Raw genomic sequence first — 21,793 nt, forward strand, 5'->3', positions numbered from 1 at the left:
GACGTGTTAGCCACATATAATGTAACGAAACTCCCTTCCCTCCCCATTCATGTCGCTGTCTTCATACATTCCAATTTCTTTAATAAATAAACAAAGAAAAAAATTATGAATAAATTCCAAAATAATTAAGGCAAAAAAAAAGGAGGGGAAAGAAATAAAATCCAATCAAAACAAAATTTTTCTCAACGGTAACAAAAACAAAGGAATCCGATCATATCAAATAAAATTTCGTTAATTGAATTAAAAAATACTAAATTGGCTAATAACCTCGGGAGTGAAAGCAAACGGAGAAATGGTTCGGGCTTGGAGCTCCGAGGCGACGAGGTTCCAATCTCGGGTACCGTGCCGGAGAACCGCCCCACCTAACAAAAGCTCCTCCCACGTGCCCCACCTCCCCGTTATCATCTCCGTTCCCATTTCCACGTGTACGGCCACGACTACTTCAAACAACGACCTCGCACCAGAAAATTCAAAACTAAAATTTCAAAAGCCACCGCCTTTCTCCGGCGCAAGTTCACCGAACGCCACCCTCTCCGCAAAAAAACAAAAATTTCAAAGGATTTTCAAAAATTCGTTTAAAAGGGAATCGAAATTTCCTGTTTGAAATGGTGATGGAAATAGCCAACAAGCAAAGCCAAAGAAAACAGCCTGTAAATTGAAGAGATAAAGACAGACACAGAGACAGAAAGAGATTAAAGATAGTTTCTTTTTTTCTAGGGAAAAATTAAAACATTGGATTTTTGCTTTTAAAGTAAGAAAATAGAGAGACCATCGGAGTCTCGGACAACGATTTTTTTTTTCTTTTATTTATTAATTTAAATACCTGGAATTTTATTTTGGTTTGGTTTTTTTTTTAATTATTTATTATTTATTTTTGGTTTGGTTCGAAAAACAGGGATTGTCTTTTCTTTAGCTTTTCTGTTTGCGGACACACTGGATTGACCTAATTACCTGTCTATTTCCAATTTCTTTACTTCAAATGACATTCAACTCCTTTCTTAATTAGGATTAATCATTCTATAATTAGCACCAAATTACATATTTATAAAAATAATTAAATAAAGTAGTTTGTAAGTGTTACCGATCCTTGCTTTCAATCTAAAAGACATAATTATTGAACAACGTTATACTGATCTAAGGATCTGTAACATATTTTTAAAATATAATTTTGTAATAAAAAAATTAAAAGAAGTATGTTAAGGTAGAAGTACAGGAATGTCATTAAATTAAAAGAGTTGTACTAAACCGTCATAGCGTAGCGGTCTTCTGTTTTCAAGGGATTTGTGATGGCTTCATTGGATTTGTAATTCTGTTTTATAATTTAATTTTTAACCTAATGAAATATCATTAATTATCGTAATAATTAATCATCCAATTGTTTGAACTAAAGATTTTTCCGATATCTTACCTAAATATGTTACTCAAAAGCATATTATGATTCGTCAAAATAAAACATATAATATGTTTTTATAAAAATAAAATATTAATCATTTAATTTAAATGGAATTAAAATTTTTTTTTGGATATTTTACCTAAATATAATACAATAATTTAAGTATATTACTATTTGTCAAAAAAAAAACAAAAAGTATAGATTTAATAGCCTAAAAAGCAAGCATAGAATATGATATGACCCTCTTTTTAGCCATTCTAATTTGGACAAAGTAGGTAAGAAGAAAAGTCTCCTGCAAAACCTTCTTCTTTTTTTTTTTCTTCTTTTAAGTCTTTGTTAGCAAAGACTTCACCCATGGTTGACTTGCTCAAAACTTTCCCGGTAACCAATCACTGTGAATTTTCTTGTATATTTCGTTTCACTATCACTACTGACCAAACTTTATTCCAATGTCTGATTAATAAATCGTTGGATGTCTTAATCATATTGGTTAACCAAAAGGACATGTTCCTGAATGGATAAGATATGAATGTGCCACTAGTCTCTCTCCACATGCCTTTTAATTGGAGTATTTATTGATGATTGTTTGGTATTTTAAAATAAATCCGAAAGTTTTTATATTTCAATCATTTCGTATAAATATAAGATATTTTTAAATTCTTAGTTAAAATTAACGATTTTCTTACTCTTAATATTTAGGTTTTCCTTTAAAGGGAAGAGGAAATTTTAGCAAAATCTTGAAGAATACATGAACTTACCAATTTTAGGACCAAAGAAAATTAATGATTGTTTGGTATTTTAGAATAAATCCGAAACAAAATAAATTTTTTTATTTGTTGGGTCTTGTTTAGATCGATAATTCGTATTTTTATATTTTAATTGTTTTATATAAATATATAAAATATTTTTCACTATGTTTTTGTTTTTCCAAATCGTGTAACAAAATTTTCTTACTCCTAATACATAGGCTTTCCTTAAAAGGAAAAGGGAAAGGGAAAGACTTTGGCAAAATCCAGAGGACTGCATGAACTTACCAAATTTAGCAACAAAGAAACATTGATGATTGGCTTTCGTAATTTCAAGGATATGGAAGGAGGCCTCCTTGGGAAAGACACGTGTATGATGGCTTGGCTGATTCCGTAGTAACCTGCGGCGCGGGAAAGCTAATACCTAATGAATGTGGCTGATGGTGATGATGTTTGCATATAAAAAAAGAAAAAACAATTGATCCTATGGATGCTTATGATTACCACATGGCATGTTGCATGCCACTTGTCAACCCCATGACTGGAGAATTTATTGGCTTGTCTGGCTCTTTAGCGTTGCGGAAGCTAGCCTCACCACCGTCCACTCTTTAAATCTTGCTATAATTCTTGACCACGTCATCTCAATTAAAAATTTATTTAAATTAAAATTACCAAATTAATAAAGTACATGACTCAATTTATCTAAATTATTATATAAAAATTAAATTAACATATTTTTTTATAAAACATTAGAATTATCTACATAATTTGACCAATAATACGCTAACTATAAGAAATAGTTTAATCAATACTTATAGCTATAGAAGGACATTTCACTAGGAAAAAGAAGCTTTCAAGGAATTGATATATTTCATTGGATATTATAGCAGAGTATATTTGCATTGGGATATGCTTACATATATTTTTAACAAGAAGATTACAAACAGCACTATACTGAATCAAAGAATGACAGAAGGAAATTTCCGTGGTGTACCAGAAGCTTTGTGAGGTTCATAGGTTGGCTTCTTCCATCTTCAAAACGTGACGGGCTACAGGTAATGATACTGACTCAAGCTATAGCAGTCTGGTACCGGCAAACGCGGGCAGAGAAGGATGAAGTAAGGTGGCAAAGACAAAATTGTGTATCCAAGATGTAAGATACAGAAAAGGCCTTCTATGACACTCGAATCTTTATAAGAAGCTGTCAGCCCAGCCACTCTTTTTCATGCTTCAGCAGCAGATGGGTTTAAGATGGCAGCATTCATCATCATTCTTGAAGAACTAAATTCAATTCCTGGGCACATCTTGCTATGGCACCACCTCTCCTGTAGTAACACAAAGAAAATGAAATTCCATCATGTTGGCTCTTCACCCAACTAGGAAACCAATTATGCTACTCTAGGCTTCAACGCCGGATGTTCAAAGCATCAAAACATTATGATACGCAAACTGCCATTAAGGATATTGAGAAATCATTACAATGTCAGCTGCAATTATGAAATTTATGAAGTATGCTCCTAAATCCTTTTATGTAACAATATCAGCTGCAACGACTCGAATGGCATCTCACCTTACAAGTGGTGGAAGAAGTTTCTGAATCTTTTGCAGCTGCATAAAACATTGATTGCAGCATTCTCGCCTTCGTTCAAATTTTGAAAAACAGTTAGTTCATAGTGGCTACGTCAAACCCATGATATTATAGTCGATAAACTGAAAAGCAGATATCAACAAAATAAGTTAATCAATAGCACCTCTGCTCAGCATGAAGATCAACGCCAACACTATGTCGGGCTGAAATGGTTGAGCGTATCATTGGACCAAAAACTGCTACAAGCTTCAGCAGCATCTCCAATGAGACATTTACATGCCTGTATATTCATATCGCAAGCACAAACATCAGTATGAGCATCATAAGGAGAAGGCCCATTGTTTAAATGTTGAAAAATGAGGTACACCATAAATCAAATTTGTACCCACATGCCCAAAAGGAATTCATATCTTGTTATGCCTTTATTATTTTAGTTTTCAAGAGACGAAAATTTTGTTCTTGAAAGCAAAGGATGGAGTAAATCTCTAGAACAACATCTTCCCATACAAAGAACTACAAGTTTATTTTGAAAATTACCTTTCCATTTTGCTATCTAATAAGCCCATAAGCACAGGAATTAGGCCAGCAAACAGATCTAAGGTGAGAATCTCCATTTTTTCCATGAGAACACTGATTACATCTGCTTGCACCTGCACCAGAAGCAATTGGGTCTAAGCATGAGAGAATATGCATGAGATGCGTCTAGTTACTACTTGTAACCATCATTACAAACAGAATAAAGCAACACACATGAAATCTTCCCATAAATACCCACAGAATGATCTGGCAGCTTCCGCAAGGCACCAATTGCACCTTTAATGTCATTCTTTTCCCAAAAATGCCGCACCACCTACAAGTTCACCATATAAACAATTAAGAAATCCGAACAAAGAATGCAAGAAAAATATCATGTAAGAGGCAAACAAAGTACTGAGATTTCTTTTCTCCTTTTCTTTTTACTAAACTTAAATTGCCTTCTTGTTTCCAGAACAAAAGTTAGACACCGACACAGACGTTTAGATGCATATGCATATAATCTAAACCTTAGTTACTTGTATACTATTGCTGCACTCATTGATTATGTACGTATCAATATCTCTTTGCCTAAAGCTATAGTAATTCCAAGAAAAAGAAAAGCAGTAACAGCTACAAAGCAACTGCTGAATATATCCACAAACAGACAGCTAAATTTACCTGCAACTTTGTCAAGCGTGATCGAAGAGTGCTTAAGAATGTATCATGTGTTTGCATCAGACTTTCAGTTATGTTTTCATCATTAGCAGAGTTTGATTCCCCCTTTGAAATTTGGCTTTCAATAATAGTAACATTCCCATCATTAGCAGAACTCAATCCCCTCCTAGATATTTGATTTTCAGTAATAGAACCACTTGGTCCATTCCTGTCATTAGCATAGGTTGCTTCCCTTCTAGAAATTGAATTTCTAGAAATGATCCCATCAGAAACAGAAGTTGATTCCCTTCTAGAAATTTGGTTTCCAGCAATAATCCCATCGGAAGCAGGGGTTGGATCCCTTCTAGAAATTTGACTTCCAGTCAAGATGCCACCAGATGGAGAAGAGCTCGGTTCCCTTCTAGAAATCTGATTTCCAGTAATGATCCTATCAGGGATGAAGGTTGATTCCTTTCCAGAAATTTGATTTCCAGTAATGATCCTATCAGGGGTGACAGTTAATTCCCTTCTAGAAATTTGATCTCCAGTAATGATCCCTTCAGAAGTGGGGGTTGATTCCCTCCTAGGAATCTGACTTCCAGTAATGCTTCCCTCACAGCCAGAAGTTGATTTCGTTCTAGAAATTAGACTTTCAGCACTTTTCCTATCATTGGCAGAGACTGATTGTGCTTCAGAGATTTGTGTCCCTCCTTTCTGTCAAGGTAAAACATGAGAAATAAATTTAATTCAATCACAAAAACGTGAAAGTACATGCACATGTAAGTTTGTCCAACTCTGTTTAGACAGCTTTTTTATAATATCTGGATCATGCAAAAACTGAAATTTAAAACGTGGAGAAAGGATAAACTAAAGCTTAGCTTGGGCAAATCCCCCTTTTAATAAGGCAAGATTATACCATTATGGCTGGTGTACTATCTGTTTCAGGTACCACAGGCGATGGACTGTTAGTTGTTGGATCACCAATGCCGTTTAATCTCTCTCTTCGTTCGAACTTCTCAACCAGAGTGCGTGTTCTCCCTGGAACAACAGCCACTGCCAAGATAGAAATTTCGAAGGATCAAAATATATCCAGTTTTGTATTCTATAAGACTACATAGGTGCAAAAAGAAAGAGCAAAACCTCCATTGACAAATTTGACATAGTTTGAGTCTTTGCTGAAATTGAGGGATTCATTACCTAAAAACAATTAAAAAAAAACTAATCATTAACAACTATAAAATAAATAAATAAGCCATAAATTATCACAAACAAAGGTGACAAGGAAAACAGAAAAACATACATATGCATTACCATAACTCACTTAAGAAGAAAAAATACCATGATGTACAATAAAACTTACAAGTTTCTTGATTAGGGGGTGTCTTTGCTGATAACATCTTTTCAGATTTCTCTGTAACACTGTTGATGTTTGAGTCCTTTTCATCACAGGATTTTCTAGCTCTGTCCTCTGATACAAGCCTAGTTTGAGAATTCAGATCCATTGAACTGTCTAACACACTTTTTGTATTGCTAAGTGTTCCTGATTCAACTGCAGCTGACAGCTTTTCAACCTCAAACTTGTTAACAGATGGTCTTCTAACATGAGCTGGTCTGAGCAACATGCCTGGTTTTGTCCTTGAAAAGGTGATAGATTCTTTCCCAAGAGGGCTGTCCTGTGGTACAACACTTGGTGTAACAAAAGACTTGTTTCCCGATTGTCCATTAGATTTAGCATTAACACCTGTTCCAGGACTCTGCTTCTCTGCTGCAAGATTACTTATTTCACTGGCATCAAATGGGAATACCACTTTTGGAGAATTTAAAGAGCCAGCTTTCTGTGAAGTAATAGGAGGATTACTGCCAGCAGCTTTTCACAGAAATTGGAACATCATGTCAGGGAAAATGTAGCTTAAGAAATTAGAAGGGGACAAAAATTTTACATTTGGAAATTAAATTCCCCTAAAATTTATTTGTGTCATCATTGGAGCAGCCAAGCTCCACACACATGGATACTGACCATGCTAACAAAATAACAACAAACAGTTCAAAGAATAAAAACAACTGAAAAGAGAACTTACTGTCAACATATATGTTCTTTATTTCCTTTGTGTCATAATCAGGAGACATAGGCCGTGATCCCAAAGTTGACCTCATTCCACTCCCTGCTTTCTCCAAAGAATAACTTCCTTCAAGATTAAATTTCTTCTCCGCGTGGTCATTTCGTCCATATGGCTCAATATGCTGAGACATGTGCAAACAAGGCTTTTAAGAAGTTAAGACCAGTAAGTTTTTGCTCAGGTTCAGAATTTAAGAGCAACACTTCAAAATTGAACCAACAAAAAGGGAATGCAATATAAGAAAAGGATGATTGTAAATACCGCTACATCTGCTACCCAAACCCCAACAGAATTTCGATAGAACGAGCAACCCAAAAGTTTGCCTTCATTAATGCAGAGGTCACCGAGTGTTGACCATCCCATATCAACAGAATCATGACAAACTACTGGCTCCCATGAATAAACCTACAATTATGACAATGAAAATTTGGATTTTGGCTTTGTAATTCAGATAGAATCAAACTGGTTTTACAATCAAAAGTTCAAACCTTCAAACCATCATCTAATCCACAGAATAGGGTTCTTCCATCAGGATGAAAGGTAATTGAGCGAACCCCTGTAGCCTGAAAAGCAGGAACATTAACATTTTATAGATGTAATGATGAAATGCTTTGTTATCAACAATGGAGTTTTTATTCACTTCTTATTTTTCCTTTGAAGTGAGAGAATGTGTTTCTCAAATTTGGGTACCAAAACAGGACACGTACGTATATCCAACACAACTTTGTTCAATTTTTGTAAGAAAATTGCAGGATCATGCCCAAATAACTATGTTCATTAGGTTACATAATATGTCTTTAATACAAAAACATTAGGTTAAGTGAAGAGTAGAGTAAAATAAGTTTTCCTGGCATTACACATGGTAGTACCTGTTGGGCAATGCAAAAAAAGTTTTTTTTTTTCTTTACAAGAAAAAGAAAAGTCAAAACCATTCTATAACTTCTTTCTATTCCTCCATCCAAAATAAATGAAAAAGTCAATGACTGATTTACATAAAATTATCTTCAGCAGAGAGAAGGGGAGGAGGGTGCAGAGAAGCAAGCTTCTATTGTTGTAGCTTGGAGACACATAAGCTCAAGTACCTCAGGTCTGGAAGATCCAATCAGTTCAAAGGTTTCTAAATCCCAGAATTTTACTGTTCTGTCTGCTGAACCTGAAAATTTGTCACATATCAATTACGATATTCCCAAGAAAATGCTGGTTTTGAGAGGCATAATGAGAATTAACAATTGAGATATATTAAATAGATTTTCCACAAATACAATGAAAACTGAAAAATTTAAGTCTTTGCAAGCAGATTAAGAAGTCTATCACATAAACCCACAGCCCCACCTTAACTTGAAAAAATTAATTTTTATCAAGCTGGCAATGACAAGGAATACAGAAAAAGGCAAATGCAGCAATGATGAACTCACTGACTCCTACTGAAATCACAGACTTACCTGTGGCCAGGAGAAACTCAAGAGGATGGAAGTCTATGGAGCGAATATGCCCTTCATGAAACTTGAAATCATGCAAGAGTTTTCCAGCAGTAAGATCCCACACCTAGTCAGCAGTGACAGGACAAAAATGATTAGATAAATAGAATTGATGACTCATTGCAATGCAGATGATTGTGCAATCTCTAATTACCTTTACAACATTATCAAATCCACCAGAAACTACCCAGCGACCATCAGGAGTGAATCTAATTGTACTAATGCCTCGAGTATGGCCCTTGTATGTGTGAATGCATCCCTTTTTTCTGATATCCCAAATCTTTAGATTTGTGTCCATGGAACCAGATGCAAAGAACTCACCAAATGGATGGAATTCCACGGCAGTGCAATTAGATCTGTGACCGGTAAGTCCTCGAACCACTACACTTCAAGAACAACGTCAAGCATTTTACAAGTTAATTATTACCCAATTCCTATTTGGTATAAAAACTGATGATCCACATGTTCCAATTTAAACAGGTGAAAGTTCAATGTCCAACATTGTTATGTCTAACAAGCTCCTACTACATACTTTTATCGTTTGACATCAAAGTGAGAGAGACCAATATAACAGGAGGTTTCAATGAGGCTCTTAACATGATTTACTGAGGAGAAATCAAACACTTACTCTTTGTTTCTTCCAGATCCCACAGCTTTATCACACCTGTAGATGCTCCAGCAAGCACCAAGACTTCTGCCGAATCAAAAGCTAAAGATTCCACCGGACTAGTATGACCACAAAGACTCTGCATATTAACACATATGTACCACTTTATTCCAGATACAACACCACCCTTACTCTTATCAGCTTCAATTGATCCAAAAATGTAAATTCAAGCAACAAAAACAATTACTGCATAAGGGAAACTATCCGAAAGCTAAACTTGGTATGAATCTAAATGAGAGAGATGCATCTAAAAATTACCATCAAAGAAGTGGGTTTCCCAATTGCCCAAACATTGACTTTATGATCATCTCCGCCTGTAATAAGAAGCCTACGTGTCTTTTTTCCCATACTTAGACAATTCACATTTGCGGTATGAGCCACAAATTCCTCTAAATTCATTTCGTCAAGGAACCAAAGTAAACCAAATAAGGCCCCCAAGAGCCTGTAAATTTTCATTTTTAGATAAACGAAGCAAACTTTTATAGAACTTTCTCTTCAACTTGAGATTAGTTGAGCTCAGACTAGCATTATCTGGAATCTTTATAAAAGCTTATAAATTTTCACTAGAACCAAGACTTGTTACTTCCATCTCTTTCTTTTCTCCTTTTCTTCTATTTTCTTAGCTAGCAAACTAGGCAAAACGGCCTGATCTAATCAATAAAAAACAAAATTAAATTTAAAAAGAAAAAGAAAAACAAATTTGAGCTGAAATTCACAGTCAAAATTGCAAAATAAGCTAAGCATTCAATTCAGAACTTACTTAAATTTCCGACACAGCAGCTAATTCAAGCTAAGCAATTCAATAATAATAACAATAGCAAAAAGAAAACAAAGGACTAAAATTTAAGCTTAAAGGATACGCAGCTTGTATCCACGCTTCGCCATTTTCCAGGAAACAAAATCCAACACGAGATCGGACTCGAAACTTGAACCGCGATTCTGATCACCTTTCACTCGATAAACTGTTCCTCAAGATTCAACTAAAAAGCCGAAAAATCGCAAAAACTTGAAAAAACAAAAAATGTCTACTTTTCTTGAAATGCAAATCCACCAAGAAACGCTAAGGAATCAAATTCTGGTGAGAACTTGACAGCTCCCTAAAAATCAAAATAATATTTAAAAATAAAAACAAAGAAATCAAAATTTCAGAGGAAAATTTCCTTTTTTTCATATGATGCGAAAAGACTATACAGAGTTGGAATTTCAGATTTTCCGCAGACTATCATTGAGCGTGGTTTTTTTACTGTTCATATTCTTACCAAAATGCCCCTGGCTTTTAGCAGTTGGAATAGTTAAATTACTTAATTACCCATTGTCCTCTGCATGTTGACGCGTCGGTCGGATGCCTTGTTTCTCTCCCGTGGTTTAGGTTTCCTTGTCCTTTTTCCCCTCCTTCCTCTTTTTCTTATTGTTAAACATTTTTTCCGTGGACATAAATATATTTGTTAATTCTCACTTTAATGAACTTTTTTACTGAACTGAAAATGATGTTTATAACAGTAAGAAAAGAAAAGAGGGGTTTGCGGCAATTACAATCTGATAGATTCCTTCAAACTAATTTTGTAATTTGTTTCAGAATTAAGAAAATTAGATTGATGTAGACATAAACTTATAAATTAGTTGACTTTAAGTGGTTAGCTTGTCATTTGGTTCATTAACTACTTTAAATAATTTATTTTTTTTTATTTATATCTTTTTCTCATAAAGAGAGAAAATAATTGAGGGTGGCAATAGAGACCTTTAAATGGATATTTGTAAATATTAGACCCGATTATATAAAATGAGAGCATTTATACTCAAAGATTAAAACGAACTAGGATGACAAACACTTTAAAAAAATATTATAAGAAAAAAATAAAAAAAAATATTGGTTTGAAATTTATTAAATAAGTAACAATCATTACATTTTATGTTCATGGTTCATGGCCCATCACAGTTAGGATTATGATTATTAGTAAAAAGGAGGATGATGAATGCATGGATAATCATTTATCCCGAAAACAAAGATTGTTTAGGCAGTGTATTTAAAGAAGAGGGATGCAATGATTAGAATGTTGAATTGTCATGATAAGATGCTTCTTTTGGGTCATAGGGGGTGGGGAAATGGTTGGCAAGAATGAATAAAGAAATTATATGTATGACCACATGACATCAAACATCAAAAGCAACCCTTTGCATTATATTGTATAGTTTATACTGGAGATCTAGTGCAATTGGTATCAAACTGAAAGTTGTCTATAAATAGTTCAAAGGATAGGTAGCAGAACTCATCCAACATTGTGTTTTAACCACCTTGTACCTAAAAATATTCTGCAGAAGTCTGGTCAAAAGTCAATTTTGATCAAGCTAACTTAGTTGTTGTGTGGGGGATTTAGATTCTGAAGGCATAAAGGAATGTTCCTGCAAACACACATGGATCAGAAGATTGCTGTCTAATGAAATATGAAGGAAAAAAGGAAAATGGATAACAAGCCTGCCCCATTCCCCCGGTCATTTTCTTTGTTAAATCAATGCAGGCCTGGAAAGCAATATAGGTGATCTGGTGTGCGTACTGAGGGTATATCTCTTTTTTTTTTCTTCTAAAAAAGGGTGTAAAAGAAAGAGAGGTTACCAATTGCATTTTGACAGAACTATCCTCTGCAGCTGCCAGTGCCAGGGATAAAATGGATAGAGCCCACTTCCAACAGAGTAGGTGAAATACTTATCCATTCCTGGGTCCTTAACATCATCTTCAGATTAGTTCTAATCAAATTGAGTGCATTATCAGATTAGTTCTTCTACCAAGAATTTTTACCCAGAGATACTGATAAACATGTTGGTCCAAAGTCATCTGTCACCTGGTAACTGATTACTCTGATTTTCTGATTGTCTTGTTCCACCAATCAATGGTGATTTGGATTTTAGTCCCACAAAACTCCCCCATGTATGTATGCAAGGAATAAGGGTTTCAATCTTATGAAATCCAAGGAAGTGTGGGTGCTTTTTTCTTCCATTTATTGATTGGAATTTTGGTATTTTTTTGCAGTTGTCTACATGTTATCCATGTGGGTTCACATGCTGCTTAGTTTGTTTAATCTCATCCCCATCCCCATCTGGATCAAAACAAGAGATCATTTGACTGTCAGGGCACAACCCGACATCTTAATGCTTACATCTTAAACACCCATCAAACTCCGAGAATCTGTGTCTTCAACTTTCCATCCTTTTTATTTATTTTTGACAAACTTCCACTTTCTCCGGTTTCAGTTTTTCACAGAAGGCCAAAGACAAAGAAGAATCTGTCAGAAAGAAAATTCAAAAAAAAAAAGAAGAAGGATACATCAGTCAATGTATTAAAAGTTAAATACAGTGAACATGGCCATTGATATAATCTAGTTAGACCTCAAATGGACCACACTGGAAAAAAACAGTTTTGGCAGAAGAATTAATAAACAATAACATTAGCACCTCTCCATGGAGAAGAAGAAGCAAAACGGGTGAGGCCTAAAAGAATTTGCTGTTAGCCTTGACTATAAATTGCAGAAAATATCACAGAAGGCATCCGATGAGCTGCGGATTCAAGCAACAAGCACCCTTCTTGGGGAGTTTCATCAGATTGAACTTTATAATCTTGTAAATCATTCACACTTCTCAAGCTGACATCTCTTCTGCTTCATTTCCCTTTTATGAAACATTCAGTATATAGCCAAAATTGCTCAAGTTTCGCCTCTAAATCATGTGCAAAAGATCCTGGACGATTTCAGATATTGGTGGTCTGAATCCTGGCTCCCACTGCACAAAGATTAAATATAAGGTGCCTTGTAGCTCTCAATAAGAAAAGTAATAGGAAGACAGCATTACGTAACCTGAAATGGAAGAAATTTGGAAACATGCTTTTTGTGGATTTTGGTTATCCTATTCCCATTTTAGCTTTAAGTAATTTACAATTTAATTCCCTTTTGGCAATGGACTATTTTTTCTTCAATCTCCAGGCAAAGTGTTAATAGATTATTTGCATTGCTAGGAATGATCTCTCTAAAGGCAATGCCCCAAAGTCATATTGCAGAATCTCACCATCAGAAAGAGCATGCCACAAAAGTAGAAACATAACAAGAGGGAGCAAGAAGTTCACCTGTACACATCTAGATATTATATCTGCAAAGCGTGACAATGACTTCACTGGGTACACTCCATTTAGAGCGATATCAACCATCCTAGCTAACGCATCAATATCATGAAGCTGAGGAATTGCCCATCTAACAAGAAATTGCTCCCCTAGAGGCCGTGACCTGGACATGTTAATACAAGCTTAGTGCAAGGTAAAAAGTTCAAATGATTGATAAATTACCTTCAGGCAAATTTCCATATGTATGTGAGATTTGGCTAACCTGTCAAAGGATTTTCGCCCTGTGAGAAGTTCTAACATTACAACACCAAGGCTATAGACATCACTCTGGCAAGTATAACTTCCTGACTCAATTTCTGGGGCAGCATAACCATAGGATACAAAAAGGCTTCCAGAAAACTGCGAATACTTTCACCAATATCAGCCACAATTCTATATGATAATTTATAGAGCAAACACAAACACATCTTGGACTCTGTCATGTGATTTAATGAGTATGTTTGTGTTGAATAATTATTATTTTGTATTGACCAGCTTAGAGGTAAATAAATGGGACAGGAAAATTTTAGTTAAGTGCCAAGATACCAAACAAAATCAGTAACAATAAGCAATACTAGGAAAAACAATTCCTGCCCTCCCAGATAGAGATAAGGATCCCTCATGCCTTCATTTTGAAATTCCTAAATTTTACAGGTTCATCTCCTTAACTGATATTCCATTATAGTGTCATACCGTCCATACATCTCATAATTCTTTAACCTGTCTGCATTATAATTTTCTCCAATGTATAGTTTTCTCACTGTTCAATTGCAGTAACATCAATGTCCACAGAAAACAACTAATGAATGTAATTCAAACAGACTGGTCTGAAGTCTCCAACAAAAATTTTGTATTATTAGTAACTAACATATTTTGTATTATCAGTAACTAATATATTTGTGGAACCTCAAATCAGCAGGATTTGAATATCACACATCTATATACGTATTTGCACCCAAAATTACCTCACTTAAAGAGCCAGATGACACCAAAGGAGCCAAACCACATTCTGAGACACGAACTGCAAGCTTGTCATCAAGGAGAATATTTGCAGACCTGATATTCTTGTGCACAAGCGGTGGCTGACAAACTTCATGCAGAAATCTTACCACCAGCACCGCAAAAAAAAATAACAATAAAAAATTACACTTAGTTTCTGAATGATTGATGGCTTAAAACTAAGAGACTAAAGACAATCATATAAGCCACAAGCAAGGAATTACGGGCTCTTCTGGGTTCAACTATGCATCATATAAAAGATGAGACAACCTGCTCAAATATACTGCATTTTTTTCCCCCATAAAAGCACATCAAATTTTCTTGGTTACATGATTAAAGGGCTCTTGTATTGCCAATGTAGTTACTTACGTAGGGCTCTTGCAACTCCAAGCGCCACTCGAACACGTGCATTCCAAGAAAGTTTCTTACGGATCCCATCGTCAACATGCAACGCATCATACAGTGTTCCATTTCTGCATACTCGTAGACTAGTAACCGTTGCCCATGCTCATTACAGTAACCCACAAGCTCCAAAATGTTAGGATGCCTAAGTTTATAGATAATAGATACTAATTCAAGAAATTCTGCATCATTCCTCCACCTGGAAGCTCTGGTATCCAGTTTCTTGATGGCAAGTAGCTACAAAGAGTAAATAAGAATGTCAAACATAAAGCCAATAGAGTGTGGTGAAACTTGCTAAGAAGTCAAATAGATTTCTACAATCAAATGTAAATCTTGTAATGAATGTTTGTCTGGCCAGGGAACTGAAAACAAGACAAAAGAAATCAGTACCTAAGAGAGAGAGAAGGGGGGGGGGGGGGGGGGGGGGGTTGATTTGAAAGGAAGAAAGCATGATTTACCAAATTCTGTTTGTTTATGAATTTAGCTTGTAGCATCCAAACTTGCTTAGGAGGGAAGAAAAGAGTCACCAACAGTATTGGTTCTGTCTTTTTCTCTCAAGAAAAGATGGAATAACAACGAAAGCAACATAAAAGACTTGCAGCAATGGACACATTTTAGAGGAAGGGGCCCGAGCCCAGGAACCCACTCAAGTTTTCTATCACACTTTTCAGAAAAAAAAAGTATTCTATCACATTGTCCTCCTGCATAGAAATCATCTTACCGTTCCATCTGGAAGCTCAGCCCTGTACACACTGCCGAGCATGTCTTCTCCAATAAAATTTTCCTCAGCAAAACTATTTGTGTACTGCTGAAGTGATGCGACAGTGAAGGCACTCATAGAACATGAGTCCTGAGCTCTAGAAGAGCGAGCACCTCCATTTACTCCTGCTGGCATGATCGGGCTTACACTGACCTCCTCCACAGGGGGAAATAAAGGAGGAGGTAGTGGTGGCCGTAGTGAAACGGGCATCACATCCACACCTCCCTTGTTTATTTCATGATTTTTTTGGGTCCTTGAACTTGAAGGCACCCTAATTACATCAGCAACCTGTTCATCTGGTAACTTCGAACTTATTCTCATTCCTCCCCTTTCTAGTCCATATCCATCGACCGGCTTCATGACTGCCTCTTTAGCAACTGTTAAATACGGTGCCTTTTCAGTTACATAGAGTATGGAAGGAAAATAGAGAAATAGAGAACTTTTACAAGGTCTGCCACAGGGATAGACTATTATTAAGTTACCTTTCTCTGATTTATTAATCTGATTAAGCTTCTCACTAGTATGCCTGTCAGAACTTTTGTTCACTTGCCTACGTTTACAACATCTCCACATGAAAAGCAGAAACACTACTAAGACAACAAGTGCTATAAGCCCTGCAACAGCAATCCAAATAACCCTATCCTTCGTCCAAAATTTTCTTGCTCTTGCCCACTGAGGTAATTCGACACTAGAAGGTGCACCAGCTGGTCCCCTGGATCCTTCCAAAGGAGATGGAGCCCAGTCTATATATGGAGGGAGTGCTAATGGTGGTGAAGGAAGAATAGTAGTATTAAAGGGATTTCCATCTTTCCTGCACAGAAGATGTCACATCATCATTAGAAAGTAGTGGGAAGACAAAGGGTTGTGGCAGGGGTGGGGGACCTGGATTTACAGAAACATATACCAAACTTATGTGCACTTGAATAGCAGCATGCAAATCTGAAAAATGTCAAACAAACAATCTGAGGATTCACCTGAAATTTGGAATATTTAGCAACTTAGCAGGTATCGGACCAGAGAGTATGTTGTTCTCAACATTCCTACACAAGAAGAAAGTGACAATTTGTAACAATTTCAGGTTAATGCTAGGTCATTCGGTGATATATTTGTGAAATAAATATTGAATGTGGAAAAATCAGAGGAAAAAGAGTACAAATCTGATAGGGGAAGATCCTGTAGAACATCAAGGAGCCCAGATATTCTGTTGTTCTGCAAGTGCCTGCCAGAGAAATAGTATATATAATCCTAGATGCTAAGAAGCATATATGTAATTCATGAAAACTTTTTGGATGAATGAAACTAACGACCTCATATTTTAATGAAAATATTACTCACAGTGTGGTAAGAGATGACAAGTTTCCAAAAGAGGGAGGCAACAGACCACTCAAATTATTTCCTGATAGATCCCTGAACATAAGGAACGGTCAAAATTTAACCTAGAAAAATAAACACAAATAGACACTATATTAAATAAAGAGCTTACAAATCGATCAAACTCTTAAGCTGTTGAAAAGAATCTGGTATTGCTTCACTTAGATGGTTATCATCCAAATACCTGAAGAGAAGGTACAATATTAGATAATAATGAGAAAATGGTTACAGCTTACTAGTACAATTTCAGGATAACAAAAGTTTGACTTAAACTTACAGTTCTGTTAGTTGTGTCAAGGTAGACAAAGTAGCAGGGATGCTCCCATTGAATTGATTACCTGAAAGATAACTAAAATAAGAGAAAAATAAAGCTCATTAAGTCACGGATAAGCTTAGTGAAAGAAAAGTGCATAAATTACTGAAATCATTTGCTTATAAAGTATAGTTTACAGATAAAAATAAAGATTGCAGTCAAAACATACAAATTTCTCATGGTAAGAGGCAAGTTAGATGGAATACTCCCTCCAATTTGATTGTGACTCAGATCCCTGCTCCGTAAAACAACAAAAAGCAGTATAAGGCTCTACAAAGAAAAATATAAAGCTTCCAGAACAAATGAAATAATATATGATATTTGGCAACTGAAACTTGATGCTTCCTTCTCATCCTTCTTTACATGATATACATTCATCCGCATAGAAATTAACCATTTGGACAACTCTTTGATTGCCCCAGAAGCACAAAGCCCAAAACCAGCCGACATGAAATATTAGAGAAAATGATTTCCTCAGAAGATATTGTCAACATTCACAGGTGACTTGAGAAAGAAACGAGTAAGCGTGTTTTGATGCATCACCATCTATAAGAGATTAAAATGATTGGGAACATGTTGATTATATATGATTGAACCTTAGTCATCGATGCTAATATGCACATCACCTAAAAACCATATATCAAAAAAGAAAAATGCTTACACCATTATCACTGATTCAAAGTCTCCAATGCCTTCATCCAGAACTCCTCCCAGGTTCATGCCATTCAGCCGTCTGAAAACCAATAAGCTCAACAAATATTGATACAAAATTTATTGATGGGAATAGGGAAACAACAGAAAAGGAAAGAAAATCCATGTACAGCTCTGTTATATTCGAGAAGACACATGAAACGCCCTGCCATCCTTCCCCACATGGATCTCCTCCAACAGGAATCCACCCAAGAAGAGGTGGGGAGCCCAGAGAAGTATATAAGCTATTTATTGCCGAAACTGGGAGACATACAGAAAACAAAGAAACAATTACCACAGGCTTCCCAATGTCTTGCTTTGAGAAACTTCCAGGTTCCAACATTTTAATTAAAAATTCTGACCAAGCTTAAAATCTAAAAAAACAAAAACTATCATTCACTGACATTTGCATAACCCAATGACTGAAGTTAATAAGTGCAATGACAGCAGCCATAGGCTAATTAAAGTAGATAAAAGCTCTTCCAAAAACTATCATTTAAGCTTCAGCAATTCTAACAGAACTTGAAACTTGAAACAGCTCACAAAATGCATATATCCAACCGAAAATGAGGCTAAACAAAAAAAATTGAACTTTTTTTTTTGTTATTTTTCGTAGGAAATGAAGCAAACTGCAAGTTAGCGCACTCTACTTTCTCACACTTTCTATCCCTTTTCTCAAACTTTCCCCACAAACAAACACAGCATCACATTCAACAATAACCAAATTGGAAAAGAAAAAAAAAAGGTGGTGCAAATTTGAGCTAAAATACTTTACCATCACGAGGGTCAGTAGTTCCGGCAGAAAACGGCACAGTCAAAAACAACACCAACCCAACACACATCATCCCCAAAGTCACAAAACCCATTTGCTTACTTAACAACAACCTTTTAAAGAAAAACCCCAACTTTCTCTCCTTTTCCCAGCAAACAAGCAAAAAAAAAAACCAGCAATGTATGTAAAGAAAAACAAATTTGAAATTCTGGGGTTTCGTTTTCTTTTGAAAATTAAGATAAAACAAAGATACACTATGAAGATCCCTTGGGTTATGGGCTAGTGGCAAAGCTCAGTAAAGTACAGAAAGGAGACAGTGAAGAAACGGGAGTGTTTTGTTTTACTTAGTACTCGCTTTTCCAGGTTGTTCTGTTTTCTGTCGAAACTGAGTGACCCCACTTTTCTCTGTCTTAAAAGTACCCACGCCCAACCAACGGCCCTGTAATCTTGTGACTTATCTTTTTTTCAAAAAAATAAATATTGAGAATGTTTTTGATACGGTCTTTTTTTAAATATTGTTTTTCAGCAAATTCTTTTTTTTATTTTTTTGCATTAAAATATAAATGATAAAAATACTAAAAAATGATTACTGTATAATTCTTTTTATATTATTTTTCGTGAATAATTTATGTCAAAGATATTTATGAAATTTTAGTAAGTAAAATTAATAATGAGAATAAAAATCATAAATAAGATACTAATTAATATATATATTTACTAAATTTTAATTGAAAAAAATAAAAAAATCTTATCTAAAAAAAATTGAAATTAAAGTGAACTGTATAATTAGTTTATCCATTTATAAATTTAAAAACAAGAATTATTTTCAAATAATTTTTTTTATCTAATTAATTTTTTTAAAATTTAAGATGAAATATTTTAAATTATTGATAAAAAGTTTCCTAGAATTTAAATGGAATTCGGAAATTAAGTTTTTTCAATGGATGCTGTGTGGGCATCATTGTCTTTACAAAGAGGAATCTATTATTTTATTCGTTGTATCAATGATGTGATTTTCCTTGGTGGACATAATTTGCATCCATTGCGCCTTTCATCATGCTCCTGTTAATCCAATAATAATCACCCAATTTAATTTAAATTTTAAACTATATTTAATAATGTCTTAATAATACGATTATTCAAATAGTTCCCTATATGACTGTTTAATGTACTAAAAACTATATATATATATATATGTTTATCTTATTAGTTAATTCTTCCAATTAAAAAAGTTGATGTTTCTAATAAAAGATATATATGGTGAAAAAATTATATTATTTATAAACTTAAGATTCAATTTATCTATTATTAATATGAGATTTCTAGTACTTGTTTAATTTTCTTTCTTTTTATTATTTTTAAGATGAATCAACCGTTTAACAAAAGTACAACAAATGGTTTTGAATTAAGGATGGTGTGTAACGTTCGAAAATGCAAACAAAATGAATCATGGATGGAGCTTACTATTCTTCAATAAAAAAATAAGACTGTCGTGCTTAAACTTTAAAGTCAATTAAATAAGACAATGTTAGTTGTATTAATCCAACGGTCTGTTTTTGACTTTATTATTTGTCCTCACCGTTCGGCTCCCTTTCTATTAGTAAGTCACTATCAAACCTTCTTTGATCTCTAACTCAAAGAAATCCAATATCTATAATTATATATAAAAAGCCCTATCTCAAAAAAATCCAATATTTATAATTATACATAAAAAGAAATTCTTTGGGGATATATATATATATAGTGGAACTTTAGGGATTTATTTTTATGCCACATGGAGCTATAGTTTTGTGCCATGTGAAGTTGACAAGTGGACTCCTTAGTTGAGTTTAGAATCTTCCAGACGTGAGTTTAACCTTCCGCTCCATAAACATCTAAAGTTGGAGTCTCCCACATTTGTGTTTTCCATTTTTAATAAATAAAGTTAAATATTTAACACTTGTTTTTAAATTAAATAATGAACAAAGAGGAAAATATATATTGAAAATAAACAGTAAAACATGCAAAGCAATTAAGAAAATTAAAAACTTTATTAACATATAAAAGGATTTTGAATAGAAAAATTATTCAATTGTCGGAAAGAGATAGATATAAAAAGCATATGAGACAAGGCAATATATTTTTTTAGTGTTTCTTGTTTTACAATAATTTTATTTGAATTTCATCTTAACAATATATCTCGTACTTTTTCCTTTTTTATTTGATTGTTGGTGTAACTCATTTCATACTGAGACAACCTTTTATAAGTTAAGTTCCTTATACTCACAATATTTTTGAAGATTTAGTCCCTCATGATCTGATCATGGTAAAAAGGTTGAAATGTAATTTTATATGTATAAAAGTAATTAATATCATAACAAAAATCTAAAAGACAACTATCTATTTCATTTACTTAGACAAAGAATTTTTTGCATTTGTTAATTGAATTTAATATTTTATTATTGTGTAAAACAAAAAACCTTTTTATATAATAACTTTCTATTAAAAATATAAAATTTTATTTTTTATTTTTAATATTATTAATAATTAGATGTTTTAATTATAAGAAATAATGAAAAATATTATGAAATTAATACGACAACTTAACTTTCTAATGTATATTTTCAAAAAATTTAACAATATTATCTCAAAGCAAGAAAAAAAAACCTCATAAACATATTAAAAGATAAAAAGACCAATCCATAATTGCCCAATACGTGTACTTACCCAGCCCGACTAAACTTAAAGCGAGTCGAATCCAAATGACTCGATAAATGAAGCAACTTGAACTCAGAGGTTCCCGAGCTAAACACCACAAAACTCAACAAGACCCGCGACTCAAAATGATCCGAATCAGAGATATTCGATCCAAAACCGACTCGACTCATCCAATAATCACTTAAACCCGACTTAACCCAAACTCTGACTCGAAACTAATTTAAACACGAAACTTAGATTAAGCATAGATGTATTATTTGCTCATTATGAATTTTAATTTAATTGAAAAAAATAAAAAGTATATACAAATTTTCATAAAAATTACCAAAACCAAATTAAATTTGAAAAAATTATTGAAAAATATTCAACAATCCAAACCAATTTAACTTGACTTGATCTAACTGAGCCTATACAAAAAATCAGCCTGTCCAACTGCTACCCGTGCAGACATAGCAGTTCGGCTTTTGTTCTAATACCCGCAATAAC

At 34.3% G+C, this 21,793-nt stretch overlaps 2 protein-coding genes across 5 annotated transcripts; both read right to left on the reverse strand.

The window, feature by feature from the left end:
* Positions 1–2,987: 2,987 nt before the first annotated feature.
* Positions 2,988–10,529, reverse strand: LOC110423922 (katanin p80 WD40 repeat-containing subunit B1 homolog KTN80.1). Of its 4 annotated transcripts, none has more exons than XM_021438351.2 (18): positions 10,020–10,528; positions 9,418–9,548; positions 9,121–9,238; positions 8,647–8,873; positions 8,457–8,559; positions 8,097–8,167; positions 7,503–7,577; positions 7,276–7,419; positions 6,976–7,138; positions 6,258–6,662; positions 6,038–6,094; positions 5,814–5,950; positions 4,922–5,611; positions 4,503–4,577; positions 4,265–4,377; positions 3,891–4,007; positions 3,710–3,778; positions 2,988–3,464 (listed from the first exon to the last, which is right to left on the reverse strand). In XM_021438351.2, exons 1-18 carry the CDS (start codon positions 10,042–10,044, stop codon positions 3,407–3,409), a joined length of 2,778 nt encoding a protein of 925 aa, XP_021294026.1. In that variant the 5' UTR covers positions 10,045–10,528; the 3' UTR covers positions 2,988–3,406. The 4 variants fall into 4 exon arrangements, 3 of the variants coding, with proteins under 3 accessions (XP_021294026.1, XP_021294025.1, XP_021294027.1); XM_021438350.2 differs by having other exon boundaries at positions 6,258–6,764; positions 10,020–10,526; XR_002445861.2 differs by lacking the exon at positions 2,988–3,464 and having other exon boundaries at positions 3,758–3,778; positions 4,478–4,577; positions 6,258–6,764; positions 10,020–10,529.
* Positions 10,530–11,703: 1,174 nt separating this feature from the next.
* LOC110424761 (protein STRUBBELIG-RECEPTOR FAMILY 3) lies at positions 11,704–18,960 on the reverse strand. Its single transcript, XM_021439435.2, is given in 17 exon segments — positions 11,704–12,930; positions 13,271–13,427; positions 13,527–13,663; positions 14,269–14,407; positions 14,668–14,782; positions 14,785–14,941; positions 15,426–15,841; positions 15,947–16,275; positions 16,439–16,504; positions 16,618–16,683; positions 16,800–16,871; positions 16,948–17,019; positions 17,113–17,184; positions 17,318–17,383; positions 17,810–17,881; positions 17,970–18,099; positions 18,614–18,960. Coding segments are annotated over 17 exon segments (2,220 nt in total). The 5' UTR covers positions 18,705–18,960; the 3' UTR covers positions 11,704–12,867.
* Between the last annotated feature and the right edge of the window lie 2,833 nt (positions 18,961–21,793).

This window comes from Theobroma umbraticum, unplaced genomic scaffold (genome assembly GCF_002168275.2).
Source record: "Theobroma umbraticum cultivar Fairchild unplaced genomic scaffold, ASM216827v3 scaffold_204.0, whole genome shotgun sequence".
NCBI classification, from domain to species: Eukaryota; Viridiplantae; Streptophyta; class Magnoliopsida; order Malvales; family Malvaceae; genus Theobroma; species Theobroma umbraticum.

Excerpts from the sequence above, each read along its gene's own strand:
- LOC110423922 (XM_021438350.2), bottom strand. The coding sequence starts at position 10,044 with ATGGCGAAGCGTGGATACAAGCTGC. Across the intron at positions 7,578-8,096 it reads TTGGATCTTCCAGACCTGAG|GCTACAGGGGTTCGCTCAAT; the intron begins GTACTTGAGCTT and ends CCTGCTTTTCAG. Across the intron at positions 5,612-5,813 it reads ATAGTACACCAGCCATAATG|AAAGGAGGGACACAAATCTC; the intron begins GTATAATCTTGC and ends TTACCTTGACAG.